At 41.1% G+C, this 27,924-nt stretch overlaps 2 protein-coding genes across 5 annotated transcripts in view; one reads left to right on the top strand and one right to left on the bottom strand.

Moving 5' to 3' along the window:
- Positions 1 to 269, bottom strand: part of ABCC10 (ATP binding cassette subfamily C member 10) — a 31,637-nt gene extending 31,368 nt beyond the window's left edge. For 3 of the 4 annotated variants that reach the window (XR_006165045.1, XM_032995328.2, XM_042789729.1), the window contains exon 1: positions 166 to 269. The gene's annotated coding sequence lies outside the window, so the exon portion shown is untranslated. The remainder of the gene's footprint in view (positions 1 to 165) is intronic. The other variant, XM_032995329.2, reaches the window with a different exon arrangement.
- On the top strand, positions 65 to 26,944 carry ZNF318 (zinc finger protein 318). Its single transcript, XM_042789727.1, has 10 exons — positions 65 to 555; positions 5,635 to 5,780; positions 10,602 to 11,235; positions 12,404 to 13,828; positions 16,798 to 16,897; positions 17,667 to 17,953; positions 20,868 to 21,071; positions 21,554 to 21,653; positions 22,689 to 22,807; positions 23,258 to 26,944. The coding sequence occupies exons 1-10, from the start codon at positions 160 to 162 to the stop codon at positions 26,681 to 26,683; spliced, it is 6,837 nt and encodes a 2,278-aa protein (XP_042645661.1). The 5' UTR covers positions 65 to 159; the 3' UTR covers positions 26,684 to 26,944.
- Positions 26,945 to 27,924: the final 980 nt, after the last annotated feature.

Genomic DNA, 27,924 nt, shown 5'->3' on the forward strand with positions numbered 1-27,924 from the left:
CCTGGCGCGGGAGCGCGCGCAGGGCGGCCGGCGGCGCGCACGCGCGGGGGACGGGGGGGGGGGGGAACAGTCGGGGGACGGGGACCGGGGCGGGGGCCGGGTCAGAGGATCTGGGGAGCCCGCACGGGCCGCCGGGACCCCCGGGCCACCGGCGCCATCATGTACCGCTCCAGCAGCGGCCGCTCCGGCCCCTCGTCGTCGTCTTCTTCCCACCGGCTGAAAGAGGGCAGCTCGTCGGGGTCCCGCGCCTCCCGCTCCAGCACATCGGGGCCGGGGCCGGGCCGCGGCCGGCCTCCCGTGCCGCCGCCCGTCGCCGCCGCCACCGCTGCCGCCGCCGCCGCCGCCGCCGCCGCTTCCTCCGCCTCTCCGCCGCGCACCGCTTCGCCCCGTCCCCCGCCGCGCCGCCACCGCTCCCCGTCGGGCCACCGCGGCGCCTCCCGCCGATCCCCGTCGCCTCACCGCAGCAGGAGGTTGCCATCGCCGCCGGGAGGACCGGGACCCGGAGGGACCCGGGGCCGCCGGGGGAGCGAGCACGGAGACGGCAGCAGCAGCCGGGTAACTACTGCCGTGCGCTGAGGGGTCTCGGTGCGGGGCTTGCCCCCTTCCCTCGGGGGCTGTCAGGCCGCGGGGGGTTCCCGCCGCCTCCGCGGACCCCGGCGATGGCGGCCGCCGTCCATCCCGGCACCGGCCGCCCCTCAGCGGGACCCCGGCCCCCCGGCTGTGCCCCGGGGTCATCCCGTGCCGGCGGAGAGGCGGGAGCGGGGGGGGGGCAGCGGGGCGAGGGCCCCAAACTTGGCGCGCCGGGGTCCTTGCGGAATTGCACCGGCCCCGGGCTCTCGCAGAGCGGAGGGAGAAGGGCGATTTCCCCCCCTGTTCCTTAGAGAGCCAAATGGAAAAAAAAAAAAACCAAAACCTGATTTCCATTTTAAGTAATGTTTTTCCTTTATTTTCCGTTACATTTTTATTTCTCTCTTATCGTTTAGAGCCATTTTAGATAAGGCTCAAAGATGATGCTATCTTTTGCTAAGGCAAAGGATGTGACTGGTCGCTTTCCTCCATTTAACACTGGTTTGTGTTATTGTGTAAATATCGTTTAATTTATGGGAAGATAACTTTTTTAATAGGATGTTGAATGAATACTTTGTCTGAGTTCTTATTGCTCTCATGAGTGTACAAAGGAGACTCTGTTACAGATTTATATCTTTGAGAGGTATTAGTTGATAGGTAGTGCTTTGTAGTTGGAGCTATGCACAAGGTGTTCCAGTCTTCTCCCATAGTCTTGGCAAAATCTGATCTGGGCATGTGAAACTCTGGTTTGGCATCTGAAGTGATACCATCTTGGGTGCGGGTGCCTTCGTACTAAACCGAAGTGTATAGCCGTACTTTTTTTTTGAGCAAGTGGCATTCGTTCACTTAGGTTTTCTTATGTTACTCCTTGGTGTAATGATTGTCTTGTCTGGTAACTGTTACCTGTGATATGCGGTAGGTTCACTGTGCATTTTTATTGCACTGAAATAAGAGATTTTCATACTAGAATATTTTAGGCTATGGTTTCATGGGTCACTCAGTCCAGCACATGGACAATTAAAAAGAAAGGTACACTCACTTATTCCTCTTGCTATGCAGTATGTTCTGCCCCCTCTCTTGTGCTCACACTTGTATTTGTGAAGTTGCAGGGTGAGCTGATTTGAGGAAACGATGTGGCTGAAAGGCAGTCCAACAAAAATATATTTTCTGCTATGATTCATTACATAATGGGACCCCAAGAGAGAACAGGGATTGCCCTTTCTGATGGCGTACAGGTTCTTAGTGGTTTTCTTTGGAGCTGTAGCCATAGAAGAGATTACAGGTGATAGAGGCGTTGAAATTCAGCTATTGGTGCTATTTGTTATTTAAAGGTGAGCTGTCTTGAAGGTATAGGAAGATAATGTATTTGACAGTAAACCAATCCAGGCTGAGGAGCCTGCCTCTGGCCATTTGTTTTTAGGCTGTATTTCACCATTATCTCTGTCCTATTAAGTTGTCTGTGCAGTAGCCCTGCAAATACCATTGTTAATAAGGCCCATATTGAAAATAAGTAATTTTTTAAAAGGAGATAATTTTTAATCTGATTCAGGTCAGTGTGTGTTGTGGCTTGATGGACAGTTGCGTGGTCACAACTGAGGGCATGACAAACTGGGATATAGGAGCAGAACTTTCTTAAACTGACTTCACTATCATTCAGTCTGCCATTTCACTGTATCCAGGATAATCTCTGATCCTGTGCTGGCTGTAACAAAACTTTCAATGCCGAATGTCTTGGTAGTTCTGACTTGGAGACATTAGAACTAGGAGTTTTTGACTGGAAGCCTCCCATTCCCCTTTTAGGGGAAAAAAAAAAAAGGCACCAACCCCCCCACTTTATACAAGCATTATTCTTGACAAACGCTATTCTTCCAGTGTTATTTTGCACCCTTCTGGCACAACTTAGAGTAATCATATCAGCAAATTGTTGCAGATTCTTGATGTTTTTCTTGCCTATTCTATTTTCAGAGAAGGAAGCTAGGTAGTGCTGAACTGCTGAGCCAAATAGATTTTTTTTTGTTGTTGTTTATTTACAAGAATATTACTGCATTTAAGGAAAACCTTTCTCTAGGAAGCAGCTCTCACAATAACAGGGATCTTGAAACAATTAAACATAGCTCTTTAACCTGTATTGTGCCATCCCTTGCATATGCTAAAGCCCAGTGTCAGTAATTCTTAGAGTGTATATTGTGCACATTTTTTTCCATGGAAGTTTTTGTCCACCAAAAGATGTTTGACCAGCACTACTTCTTTAAAAGTGATGTTATAAAGCATTATATATATATATATATATATAGGTTGATTTTACTTTCTGGAAGTATTCTTTACAAATTTAGAATTAATTAGAGAAAGATAAAAGCTGGGATTATGCTGATGTTTTCTAAACAGTGGAACTAAGTGTGGTCAAAACAAAGCAGACAGCAGATATGTTGGGTCTGGTAAAGTTTTGATAAAGTTTGCGGATTTATATGAGTTAATATCCTCTCTCCAGAGGTTTGAAGATACAAAGTGTGGAAATATGGAGAGTTACACAAATGTGTCAGTAAATGGCATTTTGGAGCTGTCACTGAAAGGTGATGAATTGAGACAGAAGGAAGGAGGTCTTGGAAGCAGGGAGTATATGTGTAAGGGTGGAAGATGTAGGATGTGGAATGAAGACTCTGTTGGGGTAAGGGCATTGGCTTGAAATGCAGAAAAGTTTTGAGTACAAGCTCTAAGTTATTGTCCCTACTCTTCATATGAATGAGAGTGTGGAAGGAGCAGCCTTAGAAATTTCTTATTGTCTTTTCTTGATTCTGGGAGTTGTTTTTAGTTTTTTTTTTGAGATAGAACGCATGCATTCCCAGGTTATGTTACCCATTTTCTCATGCATAACTGGGATGCTGACTGCCAGTGGAGCTGTGTATTGGACCTTGTAAGTACAGATGGTGTTAGTTTCTTAGTAGCTGGGGAAAACCTTGTAGGAATTGGAATAGAATGGACTGACAGTAAAGATTTGGGGTGAGTATTGAAAAATGTAATGGAGAAGAGGAAGGTCAGGGCTGTACAGTGAGAGATTTTGGCGGACTTTATCTGTTCCTGCAGGGCTGACACATGCTGCTTTTATTTGTACCTGCTGACCAGCATACTGCTTCTTTTTATAGTTTCTCTTAGCTTCTTTGCTTTCTTGTAAGGAAATTGGCTGAAATTAGAGGGCTGGAGCGTGTCGGGTCAACAGAGAAAGAAGGAATGAAAAGCTGGTATGCAACCTGTGCAATAATATGGCAATGGTAACTTCAATTTAGGCACCAGAACAGGAAAGGAGGAAAATGCAGTGCAGTGCACAGGTAGAAATGACTAGTGGTAGTGTTCAGTGCTCCAAATGAAAAAGCTGTTAAAACTGGAATTTCTCAAACTGGAAAAAGAAAATAATAAAATTGTGAAGTTCAAATAATATGTACCACCATAACTATTGCCTTTGGGCAATCTGTGTGGCAGTCATAGGCAATCCTAAAATCCCAGGCTTTCTAAATGTAAACTATTTCTTTCTCTTGCCCAGAAGTTTGTTCTGAGATGTAATCATCACTTCTCTGTCTCCAGTTCCTGGAGATGGCTGTTATATATGTGCCCAACATGCCATCAGTCTCAATGGCAAGAAGATGCCCTTCAAGATAATCACTTTTTGAGGCAGCCCTCAAAATTCAGTGTTACAATGGGCACATGTGAGTCTTCAGAGTGTGTTTATATGAGACACATGCACCTTGTGTACGTTCTATCTCAAGTAGGCTGTTGCAGGATTGTATTGTGCTATACAACACAGTTGGTCTTAGAAAGTAATTAAAATGTGTTCCAATAAATGCTGAGATTCAGATTAATAGAGCAAAACAGAAATCGCTAATGTATTGCCTTTGAACAAGGTTATGTGCACAGTGGATTCTAGGGCAGATTTGTACTGCAAGTAAATTTTGTTCAGGCAAATCTGTGAGGGAATTATTTTGCTTTCTTGTTGGAGATTATATACTGTTCTTTTGGTCTCTTGGAGGATTGAGCTGAATCTGCTGCATCTTCTCAGGGTGGATGCAGACAACATAGTGCACCTGCTGCTTGCTACTGCAGTTTTCAGCGGTGAAAGCAATATGCAGTGCATGACTGGTTTGGCAGAACTGAAGCTGGTTCATTGCTTCCTGTTAAGCAGACTCTAAACCATGTTGGTTTAAGAAAGTAAATCAAGTATCTCCATCTTCAGGCAGTCTCATCTGGTTCTTATGGAACTCCCCTTTCATCATTCCTGTATTCTAGTGCTATATTCTAGAATGATGTGAGGCATAACTAGTTAAGCATAACTTAGCAGTAATACATTTTCTGTACTGAGTATGTGTCCAAAGGAAGGTTTGTGCAGAGGCAGTTAGCACAGGCTTTCTCTGCAGGTAGTTTTTTCAAAGGCCGATTTACTTAGCTCTGGTTTAGCTCTATCAATAATACATAATGATAATGGAAATTTTATGGTAGAAGGTGTTTCTATAGTCACTGGAGTTTTTAGTATTATGTTGCACTTATCTGCTGAAAGCGGCATGAGGTGAAGGAAACGGTTGAAAACATCACTGCTAGGAAAATCTCTGTTTACACTGGTTTATGCTTTGGTTTGTGTTGTTACTAAAGCTGGAAAGGGACAGAAATCCAGACACTTTTATTAAGAAATTCCTGGCACTGTTTTTTGTGCAATGTTTGTTTAGCTGCTTCTCTTCTACAAAGAAAGGAGGACAGCAGAAAATCTAGGACTTCTTGAGCTTCTCTCTGTTTTCCCATGTTCTAAAATGGTGCTTTATGAAGTAGATTTTTTTGTTGAAAATGTACATTCTAGATAATATAAATAGAGAGCATGTTATTGGCAGCCAGGATGAGAAATGAAATGCAGTCAAAACCCTCCCCAATTGAAATATTTGGAACAATTGTTCTTCTAGTTTTATTTTTTTCTAATTGATCCATCCACCCCAAGTCTCATATGTTAAACAGAGCAGAGTCACTTGCCTTTCTGTAGCTGAGATTAAAATTCCTTAATTGATGGGCTTGCACTCTCTCTTCAATTTACAGAGACGTTCACCGAGTCTCCGCTCTGAGTCTTCACTGGAACAGAGTTTGCGGATTACTGTTGGTAATGACCGGTATTGCATTGGCACACCAGAGAGAAGGAGGCTGCCTGATAGACTGGGCTCACCAATTGATAACCTGAGTGACAGGTATGGTCCTCCGCAGGTGGGGATTCAGGTGTGTGAAACAGTAAGAATGTGGGAATGACTGTACTGAGTGAGACCAAACGTCTAATTAGCCCAGTGAACGCCTAGCGAACGAGGCTAAGAGGGCAGGCATGTAGTGGTGCTTCCCTGGAGTACTCCCCCAGCCTCTAGCAAGTTGTGGTGCAGGGGATTCTTGAACAAAAGTTGCCACCTGTGTTCATAGTAACTTTAAATGGATATTTCTTCTCTGATTTTTTTAATCTGCTTTTAAAACCAATAAAAAATAAAAGTGCACATAGTATATTGCAGCTGCTTCATTTGACATTTCACAGCTTCAGCCACCTTCTGTTAGTTAAGAACCTACCTAGTCCTGAGTGAAAGGAAGGTGGTTTATGGATAGTGTAAAGCTTCAACTTCCTCGTTTATTGGGAGGAATAATCTGCTTTCCTGATTTTTGAGAATAGACCAGAAGAAAGCTCTAGTGTAGCTTGAAGAAGAATTATTATTATGACTTTAAAAACCCTTCAGAAGAGAGTCAGTCAGTCAGTCTCATACATGATAAAATAAGTGTTGATAATCTTAGGATCCCTTGATTGGAATTGGAGGGAAACAGTTAATGAAGAGATATCTTTTATGTTGAAAATACTGCTGTGAACAGTGAAGTATAAATATTAGTAGATACTGTTTGAAAATTTTTGCTTTCAGTAGGAGAGCTGGTGTAAGCTGGCAAAATCAGAAGATTTTGTGCAAATAAAATAATTTTGTTTGTCTTGAATTGCAAAGTTAAAGATGGCATAGTTTGTGCTCCAGAGCCTACAATTGCAGTTTCAGGTCAGGTATAAGCATCCAGCACAAAAAAAGCACTATAACTTCAATTTTTGATGCAAATATCCCCAAGTGGCTAAAAAAAAAAAAAAAAAGAAAGAAAAAAAAAAGGCAAGAGAAAAAGAGGGAAGTGAGCAGAATAAGTGAATTTCCTGTCTTTCTCAAGTGTAAGGTTAAGTTTCAGCAGGTGCGGAAAACCAAATGATAATTTTCAGTACTATCACTTTTATGCCTTTACCTCAGTTCTCCTGGGATCAGTGTTCGATTTGTAAATCCCCTGTGCATCCTGCAGTCTTCCGAATGAAATGAGTGCACATGCCCAGGGAGAGTATAGTGGTTGGAAGGAGCAGGAAATGGTATGTAGGAGAACTGGCACTACTCTGGCAAACAAGTACGTGCGGGATGGGACAGGGGTGGTGTTTGTCCCATTGCTTCTCCTTTTCCAGTGAGGTTTTATATTTAATCTCTTTTGTGGTTATGGATGCATGGTTAGAAGTGACATCAGTTACAGTGGGGTTTATTTTAACATAAGAGTGAAAATGACAAAGAACTTTCACTGTTGCTGTTACATGACCCATAGATGTAAAAAAATGGTCAGACTCCTGAAAAGGTATAAAAGTGACAGATGAATCAGAACAAGAATAAGAGAAAGTGAGACCACATACACCTCAGTTTTTAGGCAACTTGCCATATATTTGTAGTATAGGTATGCAAGAACTCCATGTGGTTACATTTAATAATTTTTTTTTTTTTTGGTCCAGTCTGTTTGTTCTGGCTGTACTTGTCTGAGTGGTGCCTACTGTCCAGAAGCTTAAAGTGTGTGGCAACCTAGTCATCCCTTAGCTTTTCCTAAATCTTCTAGGTACTGCTTCGACTTCCAGATTTCTTCCCTGTTTTGCCATTTTGATTGTTTTTAAAAGTCACTTTGTATTCAGTTAAGGACATTGTTTATCATATATTTTTTCCTGATGTATTCTTTCCCTGTCTGAGAGGCTGCCATGGTACTGGAACACTGACTTTATATCTATCACTGGGCTTTAAAGTAGCCCTTATTGCAAATCGTCATTGGGTTTAATACTGGACATATAACATTCTTATTTGGTGTGTGGCACATTCTTTTTCTCATTTAAAAAAAGAAAAAAAAATAGTGTTTTCTGAAGATGTCTTTTCAAATTGTGAAGTAATTGGAGCAAATAATTCTGGATTTAGTTATTCTCAGCTTTTTTTGCTAATTACTCAGAGATTTCAGGCAATCACTTTTATAAATTATTCTCTGTAATTTACAGGGCCTTGGGATGGTAGAGAGGTTCATTAACCTATAAAGGAAATAAAATACCAAAGGATGGAAATCATGGATGCTTTTGGGTTCTCTGTGGCAGTGGATTTTCAGGATGCCCAAGGAGAATTTCTCAGGGCGTGTGTTCACGTGCAGGTCCATCCTAAAACATCTGTAAGAACTTGCCCTGAGTTTCTAGGGCAGCTGGCCTCCTGCACATGTCTAAGTAAGCATCCTGAATGTTGCTGACCAGTGACTTCAAGGTCACCTAAGCATCTTCAGTCTTCTACTTCAACAGATTAGTATTGTTTTGTCTTCCAGAATCTCAGTCAATTCTATCGCTCTCCCTGTCTCCCATCTCCCTCTGACAGTATTTTAGAGACGTTCTACTGTCTGAGTTGGCATAAACTATACAGTGCATCCCACCAATTCTTTCATCTGAGGTTAATCCAAAAGATTAGACCATATCACTACAGAGACTTGATCTGTGTTAAGCTGTGCTCTGAAATAGCATTGTTTGGGCATCTTGTCAAGTGATAGTTGGCTTGGGTATGAACAGCTCATCTGACTTCCTATTCAAATACTGTGTGTTAAGGTGGAGTCCTGTTGGTTGCTGACAGAATACCATTATTTATTTCTGTTTATGTGTATGTGAGTAAATATGCCAAAAAGTAAACTTACTTTACACTAGTCATAGTTCTGTGAGGCATCATGTCTATGTAGTCTGTGGTCTGTTCTCCTCTGCAACCGCAAACTCCAGTAGTTAATGGATTCTGTGTTGGTGAGGGAATTGGGATGGGCACGGGGGTACCACCTTGTATCCTGTCTCAGGGATGCAATAGCCTGTAGTGGACATTGCTGGCTAAAAGCCCCCAAACGAGTTAAGAGGGACATATCTCTGTTGGGCTTTATTTACAGAAAATGTATTTCAAAGAATCACAATTTCTGTAAGGCAAGTAATCCTTTTCCTCACACCTGTATTTAATCTTTGGGTTTTAAATTTGAATCTTAGCTGTTCAGGGTGTATTTGGAACAACTTTCTAGTTGTAAATGTAGTAGGTTTCCTGTTCTTTTCTTTCTGAAGTATGATTATGTATTCCTTTTGCTTTGTCACTGCAGTCAGAACATTTGAATTGTAGGTGACACCTGGCAAGTATGCATGTAAATTATTTGCACAAAAAGCAGCTGAAGGTGTATGGTGAAATACATCTATTACTCCACCAGGTGTGTTCATGAAGCTTGTATAGGTTTAACAGGCTCTCAGAAAAGGTGACACTGAGGATAAACATACCTTTATGTAGGCTGTGAGCAGCAACATTCATGTATGAAATTTATTTCTAGCTACTTTTTAAATAGTTTCATGCTTTTGGGGGGGGTGGATGTGTGTAGTTTGCTGGAAACAGTAAAGATACCAAATAAAACTGTAGGTACTAGTGTATGCAATATTTGCCTTGTAAGATGTGTTGGACTGATAGAAGCATCTAATAACATATAAAATGCTTTGCAGTAATACAGGTTAGAGATAAAGCGAAGTTTTGTGTTGTCTTTGTTCTTAAATATCCATGTGTAAACTATGAAAATACTCAAGAAAGAGACCTTGCCTGTTTATGTCTGTTATTTTTTAGTCGAGTGACTTTAAAAACTGGGGCTGTAATTTATCTGCAAATTTTTTGAAGATTTTGTCTGGCATAACTTGATTTGTCCCTTCTGAGATCTATGAAGGGACTTTTCTGAGTAGGAGGAGGTGATTTTTAAGGATTCAGGTAATCATACATAGTTTTATCTCAACTCAATGTCTTCATCTGTCAGGAAAGACATTTCTCTAGGTTTTCTGTCCCATTGATTTCACCTAAGGAGCACATTTGCTTCCCATTCTTGGAGGATCTTGCTAGATTTTTTAAATACCTGTGAGTAAAAACAGCAGCTGGTAATTTTAAAGTGGTTTGTTTCTGCCTGATCTAAAGAACAGTCCCAGGAAAGTTCTCTAGGGGTGGTGAAAAAGGCCTTAGTTAAAGCAGTACTCCTAATTGGAATTGTGTGTAGGAACTGGTCCAAAAGAAAATACTCCGAGAGGTGTAGCTAATTGTTCTGGTGGTGTGCCAGTTGCATGTCCACTGTGTGTCATAATGCAGGGGCTGGCATAAAGGAAGGATACTATTATATTTACTGTCCTTGGTTCATAGATACCTTATCAAAAACTGTGCTGCTTTTTGGATATAGCAGTTCATGTGATTAGTGACAGTCCCGTCTACAGATCTGTTGTGACAGAAAATGCTGATAGAATTTGTGGTACTTGTCCACAGCTGAAGATAAAAAGAAGATCTGGTTGCATTTGCCAGTGTGAAACTGAATTATATCTTGAATAATTCATATGAAATGTGACCTTGGCATCTTGCTGGAAGAGGTGAGGAAAGGGACTGTGGTCTGAAATAGGATAGTAAGGTTTTTTTAAAACGTGTAGTCTTTCTCCTTCGCAGAAATAAATCCATCCTATTAGTGTTTCAAGGCTCTCCTGCAGTATGAGTTGAATTGTTCATGTCATTGGGTTTGCAGGTGACTTCCTAGGAGTCCCCTGCCCTTTAAGTACTTAAAATGTTGCCTCTGTTTAGTGATGGAGATGTTATTCTGAAACAGATTTGGAAATTTCTTACTCTTGAGTAGGAGTAAGATTTAGTTTACTCTGACTCAAGTACTTAAGTTTATTCTATGCTTCTCTTACGCAGGGATGATATGGCTGATGGTCCAATATTTACTAGGGGCCTCTCATGTCCTCGAGGCCTTGAGAGATATCCATCACATGAAGATCAACCTTCGAGTCCCTTCATCATGAGACATGATGAAGACTACCGCAACCGAGATGTTTTCCTCCATCGTTCAGATTATAGTCCACACTATGGTCGTCGAGAAGAGCTGCCTCGTGGATCTGACAGAGATGGTGACAAACTCAGGAAATCTTCCTACCCATCGAGGCCAGAAGAGAGGGGACGAGAAATAAAGCGTCCACGGTACGAAAAAGATGAGAAGATGCATGGTGTGAGTGGAGACCATCAGGGTTTCTCAATAGGAACACGAAACTATCGCAGACGAAGCCGCAGCCGCAGCAGAAGCCCAAGCCCATCATACCTGAATGAAGAATTCCGAGAGCTTGACCGTGCAAGGAGGAAAAGAGAAGAAGAAGAGCGGAGTAGAAACTTGAATCATGATGTTTCAGGCAGTGGTTATGTGATCCCTGGCTTGACTAACACACTACAGACTTCTGAGCCTCGGTATACATATAGGCCTGAGGAAATCCCATCCATGCCCAAAAAATCTATTTTGAAGAAACGAGTGGAGATGGAAGTAGAGTCTCCTATTCAGGTTTGATCTCCCTCTGTATGTTTCTACTTTCCGAAACAGTCACTTCATGATACAGAGTGTTAGTTTGATTTCCAAAACAGAAAAGCCAAATCTTTATGTTTTTCTGTCTTTGAGAGGACGGGTATCTTTTTGCAGGCCTATGCAAGTTAGGATTGCATTAGAAACTTTATAAACAGTGAAGACATTTATTCAGGAATCACAGATATAGATATAGATATAGATATAGATATAGCTATAGCTATAGCTATAGATATAGATATAGATATAGATATAGATATAGATATAGATATAGATATAGATATAGATATAGATATAGATATATCTGAGACAGGATAAAATGTCCTTGTTGAAATTCAGCCCAGGATGTTGAGATCTGGGACAGCTTTTATAGAAGAGCTGAGTCTTTTTGTACCAAAGGCAGTCAGGACATTGATCAAAGCTCTCTGCCTGTCACAAGGCCTCTTCCTTGTTTCTTTATAGACTTAGTGTGCATCCTCAGTACCTCTGGCTGAAAACATCTTTGAGTTTCCTTATTTTTTTCCCTTTGGACTGTAGACTGGGATCAACCCCACTTAATTTGTACCCGAGCTACACCAATTGAGTCTCAAAATTAGAGCAATGTAAAGATAAGGAGTTGCAACCACTGTAATAAATTGCCTTTTTGCCTATTTAAGCACATCACTTTTGATCTGCCTGTTGTACTGATCAGGAGGTGCTTCAATACTGAGGATCCCATTCTATACCTATTACTGCAAATCCTATTTAACGTGACATTAATTATGCGTATCTGAAGTGACTGGGAATAACCCCAGTGCAGTTTTTTTTACTTTTCTTAAGGTGTTGAAATCCTATTTGTATGTAATTAAACTCAAAATTATGAGGTTTCAATTTAAAAGTTTAAGTTCTTATGCTTGCAAAAAATGAATGAAATATAATTGTGATTTTGTGTATTCTCTGAGATAAGCATTCATTGCTGGACATGACATTCCAGATTCATTAGGCAAGTTGTTTTGTAGACTTCTGCGTTCGCTTTCAACTGTGTATTGTCTTTTCAAACCCTTTTCTTCAGCTGTGAAATCAAGGAGAAATTAACATGTCCCTTTGTTCTGTGAGGTGCATAGTCGCCTCAGAGGGTACTGTAGTAAATAGTAACTTCTTTCTCTTCCAGCCTGAGGGTTTTTCAAGCAGTCCGGCTCCCAGCAAGGATCTTCCTCTTCTTTCTAGTCATCCGTCTTTGCCCCAGAGCAATGACACGGCTCCTTTTGCCTCTGAAGTGGAGAACTTTCTCAAACGGTTTAACAAAGACTCTGCTGTGGAATCTGCAAACAAGGAGTTACGTGACAGTTTATATGAGTGGGCCCCGATTTCTGGGGCTCCCAAAGATGCTTTCACGTTTGAAGAGAAGTTTGGAAGCTTCTTAAGTCACAAGGAAAAGGTAGAACCCAAGTCAGAGCCTGCTGATCGCCATACTGACTTCCTGCTGCCTCATGAGAGGGCCAGTCAGGATGGCAGTGGTTTCTCCCGAATTCTGGGCATGATGGCTGATTCTGTCAGTGCTCAGGAAAAGAGAAGGCGTAGTTTTCCTGACATTGAGGATGAAGAGAAATTTCTTTACGGTGATGAGGATGAAGACACCAAAACTGAGTCTCTCCCCATTCAGAAACCCCCAGTGAGTTGTGGCAATGAGATAATAAGCCAGAAAGTGAGCCCACCTCCTTCTCCTGCTCCAGCTGTCAAGCTGGATCCTTTAGAAGAGCCTAATGCTGAGTATGCTAAGATCCATGACTTGCTCAAAACCATTGGACTTGACATTGGTGTTGCTGAAATTGGAAAACTGGCTGTTCGTACCCAGGAACGCCTTCATGGCAAAAAGTTGGCCTCTCGTTCTCCTGATCGTCGCTCTTCAGATCTTCGCAGACTGGACCCTTGGGACTTACGTCGCAGCCGGAGTGACACTCGTTCTCCTGAGTCAGGCCAGCAGCACTCAGCATCACCTCCAGTCTCTTTCCAGCAGTCTAAAGATGCCTCCTCTCTTCAGAAATCAGAATATACTAAGAACAAGCCAGTGGGACAGGATATACCTCCATGTGCACCAGAACAGCCTCTTCCTTCTGTCTCTCTCATTCCCTCAGTTCCACCAGCTCCTGCTAGTTTGCCACCTACACCTACTTCTGTTTCCCAATACCAGATACCTAACTATTCCCAGTTCACTGCCACTCAAATGCCCCAAAACTATCCACCTCCCACAATGGCTCCTCCAGGATATGATGCATATGGGCACTATATGGCATATGCAGCCCCTGGCTGGACCATGTACCCCCCTGCCCAGCAACCTAATCCTACACTGCCAGAAGCTCATGGTCTTCTTACTATGGCCATGTCAGCGAACCCCACGCGTCCTAACCTCCGGGTGATTGAGACAGTCTCTATGGGAAAGGATGTCCCTGATTTAAAAAGAGATGGTTCTGTACTCGTTCATGTTCCTACCACTCCTGCTCATTCCAAAGCACCCCTTCGTCTGTCTTCACACCCTCTCAAAAATACCACAGAAAAGATGTCAGATGAAAAAAATCGGGCAGCTCAAAAGCAGAAGGTATGTTATCTGTTCTGATAGATCAAAATATGTTGTACTGCTTGATTGCTGGGGTAGAAGCTTTTCGTTTTCAGGTGCATATTTTTTTTTTTTTTTCCCTGAGTGGATCCAGTTTAAAAGCAGTTGGACTAAATTTGCTTTCGTTAAAGATTTCGAGGCATTTGTTTGTATTGCTCAGTGACAACTTTAAAAAATGCTTTTAAAATCTCCCAAAGTTACACACCCATAGGTTATGGCTGAACAGATGAAATCCAGCACAAATTTGAAGTTCTTGATGCTAGCCAGAATCTTACTGAAAAAATACATGGTAGCCACATCTTGGCTTTACTCCGCAGACCTTTAGATACTGAAATACCTGAAGATACCTAGATATATAAATACCTGAAGGGACAGTATAAGGAAATGGAGCTGAGCTTTTTTCAGCCATGTCCAGTGGCAGGATGAGAAGCAATGGGCACAAACTGAAACACAGGAGGCTCCATATGAACATGGTACATGGTACAATAGTACTATGGTTATATCTGTGTTAGACATTCTTAAATACATCCTACAGGAAGTTCTCATTCACAGTTGCATACAATTTTCCCTCTACATTTGTATTAATTATCTCTTATAAGAAGCACAAAATCAGAAGAACTTAAGGGAAACTGTTCTTGGTGCATCTGACACCAGTTTAGGTTACGGGTGTTAATGTTCTCCTGGTTACTTTGGTTTGTATGATAATTAGAGAGTAGTGGGGAAGAACATATTTTAAAAAGGAAACTGTAGTTATATAAATGTCAAAGGACTGGAAGATTCCTGAAAGTTGTTTGGGTTTTCACTCTGTTGTTAAAATAAGGGCATGGAACCATATAACTGTTTGGGTAGGAAGGGACCTTTAAAGATTTTCTAGTCCCAATCCCCCTGCCACGGGCAGGGACACCTTCCACCAGCCCAGGGTGCTCCCAGCCCCATCCAACCTGGCCTTGAACCCTCCCAGGGAGGGGGCAGCCACAGCTTCTCTGGGCACCCTGGGCCAGCTCCTCACCACCCTCATTGTAAAAAATTTCTTCCTTATGTCCAATTTAAATCTACCCTCATTTAGTTTAAAACCATTGCCCCTCGTCCTATCACTACAGGCCTTGGTAAAAAGTCTCTCTCCATCTTTCTTATAAGCTCCATTTATGTATTGAAAGGGCGCAATAAGGTCTCTCTGGAGCCTTCTCTTCTCTTGGCTGAGCATCCTCAACTCTCAGCCTTTCTTCATTGGAGAGGTGTCCCGGACCTCTTAATTGTTTTTGTGGCCCCAACAGATCCATGTCTTTTTTGTGTTGGGAGCCCCAGAACTGGATGCAGTACTCCAGGTGAGGGACTCACAAGAACAAAGTAGAGGCAGAGAAACACCTCCCTTGACCTGCTGGCCATGGTTTTTGTGCAGCCCGGGATACAATTTGTTTTCTGAGCTGCAAGCACACATTACTGGCTCATACCTAATTTTTCATTAACATATGCATATCTGCATTAGAGATGTTCATTCAGTGTAGCTGTGCTAATGATACATTGTGTTGATGGATCTGCTAGTAGAGGAGCAGCACATGGCAGAGGCTGGAAGCTTTTTGCCTGCTCAGTTATTGGGCCATGGAAGGATGGACCACTGAATCCAAGAGAGGCTCAAATGAAGTCACTTTAATTTTTTGGTCTGAGATAACCTCTTTGCTTTTTGCTTGAGGTGACTTAAGGAGGCATATTTACACAGTGTGCTATATCAGCAGATAAGTGAGCTTTCACTGCTAGCAGGAATAATGATTTCTTCAGCTGATATGGTGGAAATTTTGTTGTTCATGAAATTTGACACTTCTGGAAGAGCTCTGTTGGCTGAAGGTGTGTGGTTTTTTCCTGCTGTGACATACCCTGGTAGTTCGATGCATTTCGGCAGAACTTCTAGGGCTTTGTCTGCATTACAGACATCTTTGGCTGGGGCTTAGTCCACTGTTTTTTTTCAGGGATGGTTTGGAGTATAAAAACTTGCATATTCCAGTTGATGCCCCTGTCTGGAAGAAGACCCAGAATGAGAGATTGGTGTTTTGGTGATTAAAAAAAAAAAAAAAAAACAAACACAAAAAAATGAAAATTTATGGCATTTAAGACATGTCCTAACTGTGTTTGTTGATAGAACTCCTTCCAGGGCTTACTCCAGGCAGGATCTAGGGATCCTGCCAACATTTACATTGGCATGGTAGTAGTGATTCTCTGGGGAAGACAAGGCCTTGGGTCAACATTATGAAGATAAAAAAATTGGAATTTGTCTTGAAAAATAAAACTGGGAAGGAAATTGAAAGAACTTTTCAGGTTTCACATTGCCTGTTTTCCTTCCGTGAGAATCAATGAAAACCAGTGAAAAGGGGATTTTTGAGCTACTCATGCCAGAGTTTACCTTATTAAGCAAGAAACAAACTTCATCCAGGTGTTTCATTTCAGAGAGTTATGCCTGAAAAATATATTTGGTGATACAGTAACAATCAGATTGAAGAAGAAGCCTAAATAATAGCTAAAATTAGCCAGAGTCAAAGCAGGATGCAAGGCGATGGGCTGTGAGGTCTTTTGTCACTGATGGAACATGCTAGCTGTAGAGATACTGCATCGGTTTTGAAGACCCATTTAGCATTGGTCTTGCTCACCGCTGTAGAAGATAGTCACGTGAGCCTGAGTGCCTTGGGAAATGGTGCAACAAACAAAGCAGTTTTGGGGAATACACTACGCAAAAAGAAAAAAAATTGCCTTCATATAGGGTTGAAGTGTGAGCACATGATATAGTTACCTGCAGATGCAGAGGAAGAGATGTATTTGTTGTGTTAAAATACTCGAGAACATTTTGAGAATAGGAGCGGTGTTCTGTGACTGGCAAACTGAGGTCTTGCTGTCATGCTTGCAAGACTAATTAACTTGTGTTGGGAAGAGAAGGAAATCCAGTCCGCTTCCAATATGTTTAGGTGATAGAAGAGAGAGAAAAACTGAAGAATGAACGAGAAGCACGGCAGAAGAAGCTTTACTATCTCAAGACTGAATTGGACAGGCTTCGTAAACAGCAAGGTACAGTGCATCCTCCTACCCCTGCTTTGTTTTTTCCACTGGGATGTGTCACAAGTCCTAGTTCCTGCTAGGAGAAGCGAAGACCAAAATAATAATAGTATATAGTTTCATATTTTCATACTCCAGGCAATGGAGGACTCTTGAGAAAGCAGAGACCTAATTACTATATTAAAATGAATTATGTCAAAATTTGGCTGTTACACTGAAGCGAACAGTTGCTCTTGCATCTTCTTTGGCAGCTTGATAAATTAAATGAATTGCACTTTGTGCATTTTAGTGCTTCTTTAGAAGAAGTGAGAAATAGTAACTGAAGACATGCCATCATGCCTTTCAGTTTTTCATGAATCTTACTTGGAGAAGGAAAAGTCCACCAGACAGAGCTAACTTTTATTATTTTTAAAACGTTTGTTTGGTCCAAGTAACTACTAATTTCCCTCACCTTTGGAAAATTATACTTTCAGGTTAGAATGTAGAATTAACTTTTGATTGTTTGGTGACACAGGGAAATAGTGATTATTAAACCGATTCTCTCTGTTGAGGATTATGGTGCCTCTGTTAGGGGTATATGTTAAGGCAATCCTTATAGAAGTGGATTGTGCAGATTTCGTGATGCTGTACCTGAGAGTCAGTTCCATCTTTACAACTTTCTAGTCAATATTTAGCTGTAATATTTATATTAGTATTTTACTTGTTGCTGGGTTAGTTATACAGATCTTAAGACAATTTTCCTGTTGCATTTCCAACTCTTCTACTTCCTTGATTGGCTCAGGAGAGATGTTGAGGAAAAAACGTCGTGAGAAGGATGGACACAAAGACCCCTTGTTGGTTGAGGTGAACAGACTACAGGAGAATATTATGAAGGAGATTTCAGAGCTGCATAAAGAATCTGATGCAGCTGACAAGAAGCAGTCTGAGCTTGACAAAGTAGCACAAATTCTGGGGATTAACATATTTGAAAAGCCCCGGAAACCATCTGTGGAAACCAAAGATTCCTTGGAAAAGAACAGCAAGTCAGAAAATGCAAAAGGTCTAGAGAAGCCATCTTCTTCCAACAAGGTAAAGTCTTCTGGCTTGTGTGCTAATGATTTTCCCACTAAGAGAAGAGGGCACTGGGGAGACAGCTGCTCCCCAACATTTGCTAGAGGATCATTTGATGTCATTTGTTATTACATCTCACATGCTGATTTTGATGGTGCATGCAGGTGAGAGTCAATGTATCCATGTTTATCATTTCTCTCAGGGTTTGTGCAGTTCAGTACCACTTACTGTTTTTGACACTGGTTTTGCTGAGGTGCTGGTTGGACTGAACAGTATCATGAGTGTTTGTAGCTGTTTGGTCTCAGTGCCATACCAGGAGGACAGACATTTTTTCTCTACAGCATTTCTGCCATGGCCTGTCAAGGAGGAATGTTTGCAGCAGCAAAGCTCTCTGCAAGTTTGGACCGTGTTGGTCTTCTCACTGGGTGATGATACTAACAAATTGCAAGACTTACATATGAATGTCAGCTTAACATGATTATTATGTACATGCTATGTGTTCTTTCTCAAGAAATGTCAGTATACATCAGTATGGCCTCTCTGACATGGTCTATAACCAAGTGCTGGATATACCAAAACAGGCTTATTTCATTCCAGAAGATAGTTTTTACTTCGGAAGTAGTGTATGATAGTAACATCTAAAAGGTTATGTGTGTATTCAGGAGATTAATTATCCTGCTTTTCAAATGTTTTTTTCAAATATTTAACAGAAATAGCTGATGTGAGACAGCAGATGCTTTTTATGTAGACCTTACTGTGTACTTTTTGCAGAGAGGAAGATGTTAGTAGGGTAGAAGGTATTTCCTACAAGGTCTCTCAAATCTGTGTGTCCTGTAAACTTTTCCTTACGCTTCGTCCTGGTCTGGTTCAGAGAACTCGTTAGATGTCTTTAATTTCAAGGCTTGCTTTTGTGTTTTGTTTTTGTTGTTTATTGAAACATTACTGAAATTTAGTATCCACTTTTACAAATCATTTGCTGCAGTCACCACATCATAAAACTAAAGTAGGCAACAATGTCTGTTAAATCCTACATTGCATTAGGTTATATTGCTTTCTTTTCTTGAGATATGTCATGCGTGAATATATTTTTTCATTATTTTAACTTTCATTGTTTGTATTTTCCAAACCCATAATGACTTGGTCTCTTTTTCATAGTTCCTTATTTTAACATGGAAAATTCTGAGTTCTGGCCAGGAACATTTAATATTTTAAGGTATCTGTAGCTACATAGGACACTGCCTTTAGTCTCCAAGATTCACCTAGTAATTATGATTGTTAACTTTTTTGAGTGGAAAGAAAGATGGTGCAGGCCTTTTGACACTGAGATTGGCTGACTCTGCCAACCTCAGGGCCAAACATATGCCTTTCTGCTTATTTGCAAGCTACCTTGTGGTCCCTTGCTGCTGAACCTGTGTCTGTGTGTTGTAGTTACATGGTCAGTGCAAAGGTGAAGCCAGCCTTATTGTACTAAACAGACAGATTGTCCCTTTTGCGCTCTACATAGCAGCAAATTATAAAGGCATTTTTGAGCTGGGGTGAAGCACAAACCTGGGGTTAAGAGTTGGCTGTCATCTATCTCTGAGAAGCATTTTCTTAAAGTTCTGAATGAGATAGTATTTTTATATGATATATTGGGTGGGTGTATGTCTGTAAATAACATAAACAATGGCACTTGGCAGACATCATGAACATCCTTCCATGCATTTCTTGCAGATCATAAGTTGATCTTCTCATTGTATAAGAGAATGTCAGCTTTACTATGTTCTTGCAGATAGAGTATAGGTAAATATTCACAGCGTCACTTCCTACTCTGCTACCAAGGTCTAGATTGTATGGGGATATGGGTATCTGTGGGGCGTGTAGTGGCCAGAGTGTCTCTTCATTGTTTGATTTACAAGGTATGCTGTGTGGGGTGGTATTAATAGGAGAGAATGTATCCCTGTTTGTCAAAAGGAATTTCAAGTAAGGCAGATGTTATTTAGCAGTTTTGGATCTGCTTAAGTAAATTTGTTCAACACCCGTAGTGAATAACTTGAAAATCATGCAACCAACTCAGGTCTGCTCAGTTAACATGCTATTCTTTCCAGTCTGCCATGCAGATTAGAAATTATAACATAATGGGCTTTCAGCCATTGAAAATGTGATTCAAAGCTCAAAATACATCTAGTACAATCATAAACTAAATTAGGAGGGCTCATTCATGATCTATTTCAAGGATTATTTGTTTTGCTACTCTGTGGTGTTAGTTTAGTATTAATTTTGGCTAGAGTCCTGAAAGGTATTTGTAACACCGTATGGCGTCTTTCTGTACAGATCAATGTAAGTGCAAATATCACATGCTTAAATCACAAGATACTTCACCTTATATACTTAAGTAATTAACAAAACAACATCTTTCTATTATTGTTAAGCAACAAGTCTTCTGGAGAATTCAGAAGCTCTCAAGTAATCTGATAAAGCTGATTGAGTTAAATACTTTTAGTCGTAATTCTTACTTCCTTTTTCATTCTGCTTTCATCCAAGCTACTTTTACAGTAACTTCTGAACGCTTCTAAGGGAACCATTTTAGGTTTTCTGGGCACTGTTTGGCTAGTATGGTAAATTGGAACTATTCGGATCTTTATGTGAAACCCATAAAGTGGGAAGGGTGCATGCTATAGGGAATTTGTTAATTTGGTTCCTTGATTACCTGCAACCATCCAGCCATTACATCTGGGAGCCTTATTGGAAGCTCTTCACTGTGGCCACGCAGCATCTTAGTCGGCAATACCAGCTCTCTGAAACAGTGGAATTAGCCTGGGCGCTGAAAAGCAGGTGATACATTTATTTTTTTGGGGTGTGTGTGGCTTCTGCTGGAGGCAGGTTCTGAGTTCTAGAGTATTATGTCTGTCCTGCCTTGTCTTAGAGAAGTGTCTCCTTTTGTTCAATTTAGGAATCAAAAGCTACTAATGAAAAATCCAGAGGTAGAAGCCCGAAGCCAGCAGAATCCTCTTCACAGTCCTCCAAACATCCTTTCCAGTTGGCCAATATTTATGAATATTATGATGCAGGGAACCACTGGTGCAAAGACTGCAATACCATCTGCGGGACCATGTTTGACTTTTTCACACACATGCATAATAAGAAACACAGACAGGTATGTTGCAGGCTTCCTTCACTAAGTGCATTTCATATTGCTATGAATGTTAACACTAAAACATACATCACAGAACTACATTTTACAAGAATACCTGAAGTAATAGTGAACCTAAGAAGTTGCTCATCAAATTCTTTTTCCCTAACATTGGACTTGAGCAGTTTATACAGCTACCGGTGTGTACTGAGTAGTGTAAATGGGGCCTGTGTTCAGTTTGCTCAAGAACTAGTGTTTGATATTTGTGTTTCATACGTTTACTTGTTCTTTGCTATCATTTACATTTTACCCTTTTCACAGGTTATTTTCTCATTATAAATTGCAAAATGGGAGGGGAGAGAGAGGAAAACATAGTGCCTGTAAATATTTGCACATTGATTTTAATGTTCAGTGTTCTGAAAGGATGTTAAACAGGGAAAAGACAAGTGTACTTGCCTTGCTAGTGTAATATATGAGCCTGTATACCTCTGTCACTGTGCAAATAGACCCTGGATCCTTACAACAGACCTTGGGCTTCGAAGACCCAGAGTGAGACCAAACAAGACTCCATAAAACGCATTGATAAGATAACTGTTCCTGCCAAAGGTACGTTACTTTTTTTCTAACTTGAGTATCATCTCCCTTTGCCCTCCAGCAGGTTCCAGTTGCTCAGAGAAAGGAATTTCAAAACTTTACCTTGTTATAGGAGCACATATGCTGTATTATTAGGGAAAAGGCAAATGATTAAATTGCCTGGTTGTTCTTGTGGAAAAGGTCACGAAGCAAGAGTGTAGGAAAACATAGCATGGCTCTTTCTCTTCTTTTTAGAGTTTAGTTTTTTATTTTGAATACCAGATGACTTTTTCTTTCTCCAGTGTTGTTCTGAAGTGATTTTTTTCTAACATTGGAATTCAGAACGTGACCACAAGAGCTTGCTGTGTTTGGACAGGTCTTATGCAGTACTCTGCAGTCTTGCAACAGACTCTTCCGTTCAAGACATTTTTAGTAGAAGTGTCCCTGAAAAATCATTGATGAGTACTTGATAGAGTGTGGATATGGAGAATCTTGAGAAAGCCATATGGAAGGAACTGTAAGCGATTTGAAAATTCAAATAAGATTTAAAATCTGAATGCCTAAATAGGCCTACCAGTGACCAATCTCAGTTTATTAATCTGTTATGTACTTCTAGTAGTGCCCTCTAAAGGAGAACCTGGAGTGTGTTAAATAACTGCAGCTGGTTCTCTAGGCACAAGGATGTAGTCTTGCTGAACTTCAGTGAAAATAATTGTGTTCTTTTTATGAACTAGGTGTTTAGTATTTGAGCAGACTATACCACAAAGCTGGAAAATAGATTAAGACTGTAGGAAATGTTAACCTGCTTGAAAAGGGGATAGCCTTAGTGTGATGGAGAGCACTAAAATATTTTTTTGAATCAGAGTAATCAAGCTTCTTTGCTTTACATGTTTGTTCCTGTTAGTGCTGTTTTCCATACTGTAAGCGCAAGGAGAGTAGTATTAATTGTTCCAAAAAGAACATTGCTGGAGGTTTTGCTGTTGTTCTTTGATATGTTTATCTGGCTTTGTCAAGAGCTTGGCATTTATTAAGTTTTGTTTCTCTGATCATTTTCTTCGGCCTTTTCAGGCTCTGAGTTTCTGATTCCCATCACTGGATATTATTGCCAGCTCTGTCATGAATTTTTTGGAGATCAAATCTCAGCAGAGCAGCATGTGAAAAGTCATCCCCACAATGAGAAATATAAGGTTGGTAACTGGTGTACCAGGAGTGAGTCATTCCTTGTGTTAGCTTCTACTTGTTCTGTCTTCCTTTCCTGAAGAATGACGTTTGACTCCTTGGAGTATATGTATTTGGTTATCTTCACTACATTTCGACTCAACTAAATAAGCAGAACTTCCCACTGCATAGAGACTAATCTCTTTCATCTGCATGAGGTTGAAATGGTGTTTAAGTCCCAGTATTGACTTTCAGACTTTTGTGTAAAGTGACAGCACTGCTGCAAGCCACCACTCAATTCATGTTAAATTACAAAATGTGGAGTTTGTAGCATCTCAGTTTCATGGTAGGAAGAAGTTCTGTGCTGTCTTAGTGTTGAGATGGCACTAACTGAACAAGTCAAAACTGTTACAGAGCTTAATTTATGTATTTATTTTTCATGGAATCAGTGGCTAAAATTGTGACATTTATTTCCACAGAAATACATAGATGAAAACCCACTCTATGAAGAGAGGAGAAATCTAGACCGTCAAGCTGGATTGGCTGTAGTTCTGGAAACAGAGCGCAGGCGGCAGAGTGAGCTAAAACGGAAACTAGTTGAGAAGCAGAAAGAAGAGAAGGATGAGAAGAAACCAAAAATAATAAAGAAAGAGGAAGCAAAGAGCATCCCAGAGCTTGGAGAAGGAACTAGTGAAACTCAAGGCAAGATAGATTCTTCTGGGCGAAAAATGGGTATCAAGCTTAAGCTGAAGAAGGAAGATAAAAAGGAGGAGAAAAAAGAAGAAAAGAAAGAGGAATCTAAAAAGGAATCACCAAGCCAGACTTCCTTTGGGAAATTCAGCTGGAAGAAGGCTGAGAGAGAGGATAAAACCCCAGGAGGAGCTATTCCAAAGGAGGAGAGCACAGAAGGAAACAAAGAGGAGAACAAGTGTCAGTCTGGGAAACCCCATGTCAAGCCCATTGAAATCAAGCTATCTGGGAAAACGGTTATTCCACACACAAGCCCATGGACACCAGTTGTTTGCACATCAACACCAGCAAAAATTCTACCCAACCTACCAGTCCCCACCATGATTTTCAGGAAGTCTACAACTGCAACGGTTAGCAAACCAGCACCTTTGAACACCTTTTTATCCATAAAATCCTCGGGAGCTACCACCAAACCACTGCCTGTGGTAAAAGAAACCAATGCAGATCTTCTGCTGCCTCCGGATATCATCTCAAAAGCTTTTGGAGGAGAAGAAGTAATTTTAAAAGGGGCAGAGGAAGAGTTGAAAGCAGCAGAGAAAAGTGAGTCTTCTCAGACTTCTGATATACCCCCTCCACGCCCTCCTCCAGTAGCAGTCCAGCAGGCAGCTGTCATCCCTGCAGATGAAGTAGCTCCAGGTGTGTCTGAAAGTGAACAGACAATGCTGGCAATGCCTGTGAGACCCCCTCCACCACCACCACCTTCAACTGCTTTCAGTGAACAGGCAAAAAAAATAGAGAAACGAAACTCTTGCTTGGCCACAGCCAATGCTAAAGATCTCTATGATATTTTCTACAGTAGTGGTGGAAAGGGTTCAGCTGAAAGCAAGCTTGCAAGTTCTACACTTCCAAATGGAGAAAACTCTAACCTAACAAAACCCACAGACTTACCTGCAAACCCTAGAACAAATAATAGTTCATCCTCCTTGAAAGAGGATTCTCAGAATGTGGCTACTGAAGTTAGCCAAGTCCACTCGGCTGAAAGAATCTCAGAACTGGAGAAAACTGATATTCAGAAGACTTCAATACTTCATCCTGAAATGAGCTCTGACATTGAAAATGGTGTTCAGAAGGATGTAGGTCAAAAATTTCAGACTCCTCTTTCAACAGATGCTTGCAATAAATTGAAAGAAGATTCGTCCCAGTGTAATAATCAAGTAACAGGGAGTTGGATTCTTGGTGGGAATCAGACTGAAATGAGCAAGAAACCACTTCAGCCTCAGCTGGCAGAAATGTCGGTCACAGAATTGCCAGAAACAAAAACTGCTTCTGGTATCCAGATGCCTGCAGAAGTTGGACTTACGGATATAGGAGGTAGAGGGCAGGTAGGCAGTCAAGAACTCTGTAATCTACAGAAAAAAGAAGTCCAAGAGAAAGTTGGACAGGAAGATGCAAATAAAACTGCAGTTACTAACACAAATGTTTCTGGTACCTTGGAGAAAGATGCAGAGATGAAAGACTGGGAAGCGGTAAAGCCTGAGCTTAGCTTACGCTCAAAGACTTTGTTACCTGAAACACAGAATGAAATTAAAAATTTGGGAAATTCCCATTTGGTAGAGGAAAAGTTAAGTGATAACTGTAGAACTCATTCAGAAACTGATAGTTCAGATTTGCTCTGTGATTCTCAAAATACTTCAAAAGAAAGAGCTTTAGTAGCAGTAATGACAGAACAGAATTCTATTGATGGCTCCTTAAAAAATGCAAAACTGAAAAGCATAGCTCTGGAAGTATCTCAGCCAGGGGACCTTGGCAAAGCTCCCCAAATTTCAGAAACCCAAAATAAGATTTCAGAATTGACAAGAAGTCCTGGTGAATGGGACACTTCCAGAACTAGTAACGGAGAAGAACAGCTCATCAAAACCCATTCTTCTGAAAGTGTTTGGGATCTATCAAACACTTCAAATGTAGAAATAACAACGGGTTCTAATGAAGTTAGTGCTTCAGAATTGACAGACGTACGGCCAGACAGATGTCTCGCCAGCACAGAAACTAGAAGTAGCACATTGGAAGTTCAAGAAAAAGTTCGATCTGAACCTTCAGGCCATGCAGTGTTAGATAACCAAACCCAAAGGCAGGAAGTTGCATGGTTAGTCAACGCCTGCTCTGCGAACATTGTTGAACTCAGATCCAGTGTAGAATTAGTAGTTGAAGTTGAAAAAAAATCATTAGGACACACTGGATCTGATTCAACATTAGATAATGGTTTTATCAAGAGAGATGCAAAAGAAGTAGGGACTGGAAATTTTTCTAGAGCTTGCTCTGATCTTGTCCAAGGGTCAGTAGTTGCTCTATCGTCAGATTTCCATAGGGAGAATCTTTCAGAAGAAACTGTCCACTCCCCAGAAACAAAGCAAGAGGTCATAAGAACCTCAGCAGCCAGTGATTTTAATCTGAATACCACTCACTCAGGATTGAACACTGAGGAATCTGAAAGTTTCTCTGCAAATGTTCGTGTGGATGACAAGAAAGTTTCTTTGACATCAGAAGATGTGAAACACAATGAGACTTCCTCCCAGAAAGCAGAGCTTGAGTTCAAAAGCACCGATTTCAGTTTGGGAGATACTAAGGTAAAACATGAATGCTTCAGCATCCTTACAGCAGGACTTTTAAATGAGAATACAGAAGAAGTCTCAAAACTAGAAACTATTGCATCCATTAGACTGGAGTCCAGTAAATGTAAGAAGCTGGACATTGAAAAAACGGTGGATGAAACAGACAGTACTGATTTTGCTACATTGACTTCTGGTAGTCGGGAAGATAAATTTTGCACACGGATTTCTCAGACAGCTATGCTACAGCTTGGGTTGCAGTCCTCAAATAGTGACACTACAGAAGTGGTCATGCCAGTTCTAGAAATGCAGGGCGTTTCTCCCATGTCTGAGATCCTTCTGCAAATGGAGGAGGGCAAAGGTGGCACTGTTGAAATGCCATCACTGAGTTGTGATGGAGGCAGCACAGAAAGGCAGGCTGCTGGGTGCGTGGAAACTTTCCTTCCTGGGCTCAAAGAAACACATGGAAAGGACGGTGGCTCAGAAGGCAAGGGAGTATGCACCATCCAGAGCAAGAAGACTGAGAAAACAGAAACTGCTGACAGTAGTTTGGAAGTTACAACAAATTCAGGAATTGCTGAAAGCTTAGCAGAAAGCCCAGTGGGTTGAAGTGAGCCCAGCCAGTCCCAATATTTGAGGAGCCAGAGCTGGGATTATGTATATGTCTGTTTGGTTTTTTGTTCCAGTTTGGGTTTGGGTGTATTTTGCATCCTGTGGTAGGACTTGACTAAAGTGAAACTTGCATCATTGGAAACTAGACACATACTTTATTCTGTACATAATTAATTGTGTAAAATGTTTTTTCATGTGAATTTTTTTGCCAATTTCTTTTCTACACTCTGCTATTAAAATGGAATCTCTCGTTTATAATGCGTGCGTCTTTGTTGTTTATTTTGGGGGCTTTTATTCTTTGACCATTCTTGGATGATTTCCAGCTCACCCTGTTTGTGTCAGTAGCACCATGAGTAGCCCAGCTGCTGGGACAAGCTCAAGAACAGCAATTTAGAACTTGAGGAAATGGAGACTTGCAGAAGAGCTAAACCTGAAAATTTCTTTAAACTGTAATGCATGGTTTTGTTTACTTTCATGGTTTGAAATGCAAGAATGTGATTAGAGTTGATTTTGTTTGTTTGTTTATCTGTCTCTGTGATTTGTAATTACTGTTGTATTTCATCTGTACTTAAGCTGTTTCATTGTATTGTATAAGCACATGTATGGATGCCACATCACTAAGCAAGGGGAGAAAATCTGTCCGACTGGCTTTTGGAGAAGAAGACTAATCGGTAAGGCTCTGTGGCCTGACACCTGGACCAGACATATTGAGGTCACTTACATGATTTGAAATGGTCTTTCTTTCATTGTATTGTGATCCAGTAACTATTTGTGTTAAATCATTTAGCAGCTGACCAGCTCTGAAGAAGCAGAAGATCAGAACCCTGGTGTCAGGAATTGGACTCGCTTCATGTGATACAGACACATGCATGCCTACCCTGAATGGTCCTTGAGCTATCAAAAGCTCTAGTGTGATGGTTCTCATTTGTATAGCTTGTTAAAGACTAAAGTATTAAATGTGTTTGCTTGGATAAATATAACATTTTTATTTGTAAATTGTTTAAAAAATAAACATATGGTGGTCAACAAGACTTTCTTGATTTTTTTTTTTCTTAAGGCAAGTGTTTTATTTCAATTACTTTCTAATTCCTGTAGTAGCTGATAAAATTGAAACCCGTAGATGATGAAGATACTCAACAGTTAGCCTGCTCAGTAAAAAACTGATTTATTCCCAGCTGAAGTCAATGGAAGAACTACTGTCAACCTCATCAGTGGAAGTTTGTTTGAAGGCCTGAGCC

This window comes from Tyto alba, unplaced genomic scaffold (assembly GCF_018691265.1).
Source record: "Tyto alba isolate M040663 unplaced genomic scaffold, T.alba_DEE_v4.0 Super-Scaffold_16, whole genome shotgun sequence".
NCBI classification, from domain to species: domain Eukaryota; kingdom Metazoa; phylum Chordata; class Aves; order Strigiformes; family Tytonidae; genus Tyto; species Tyto alba.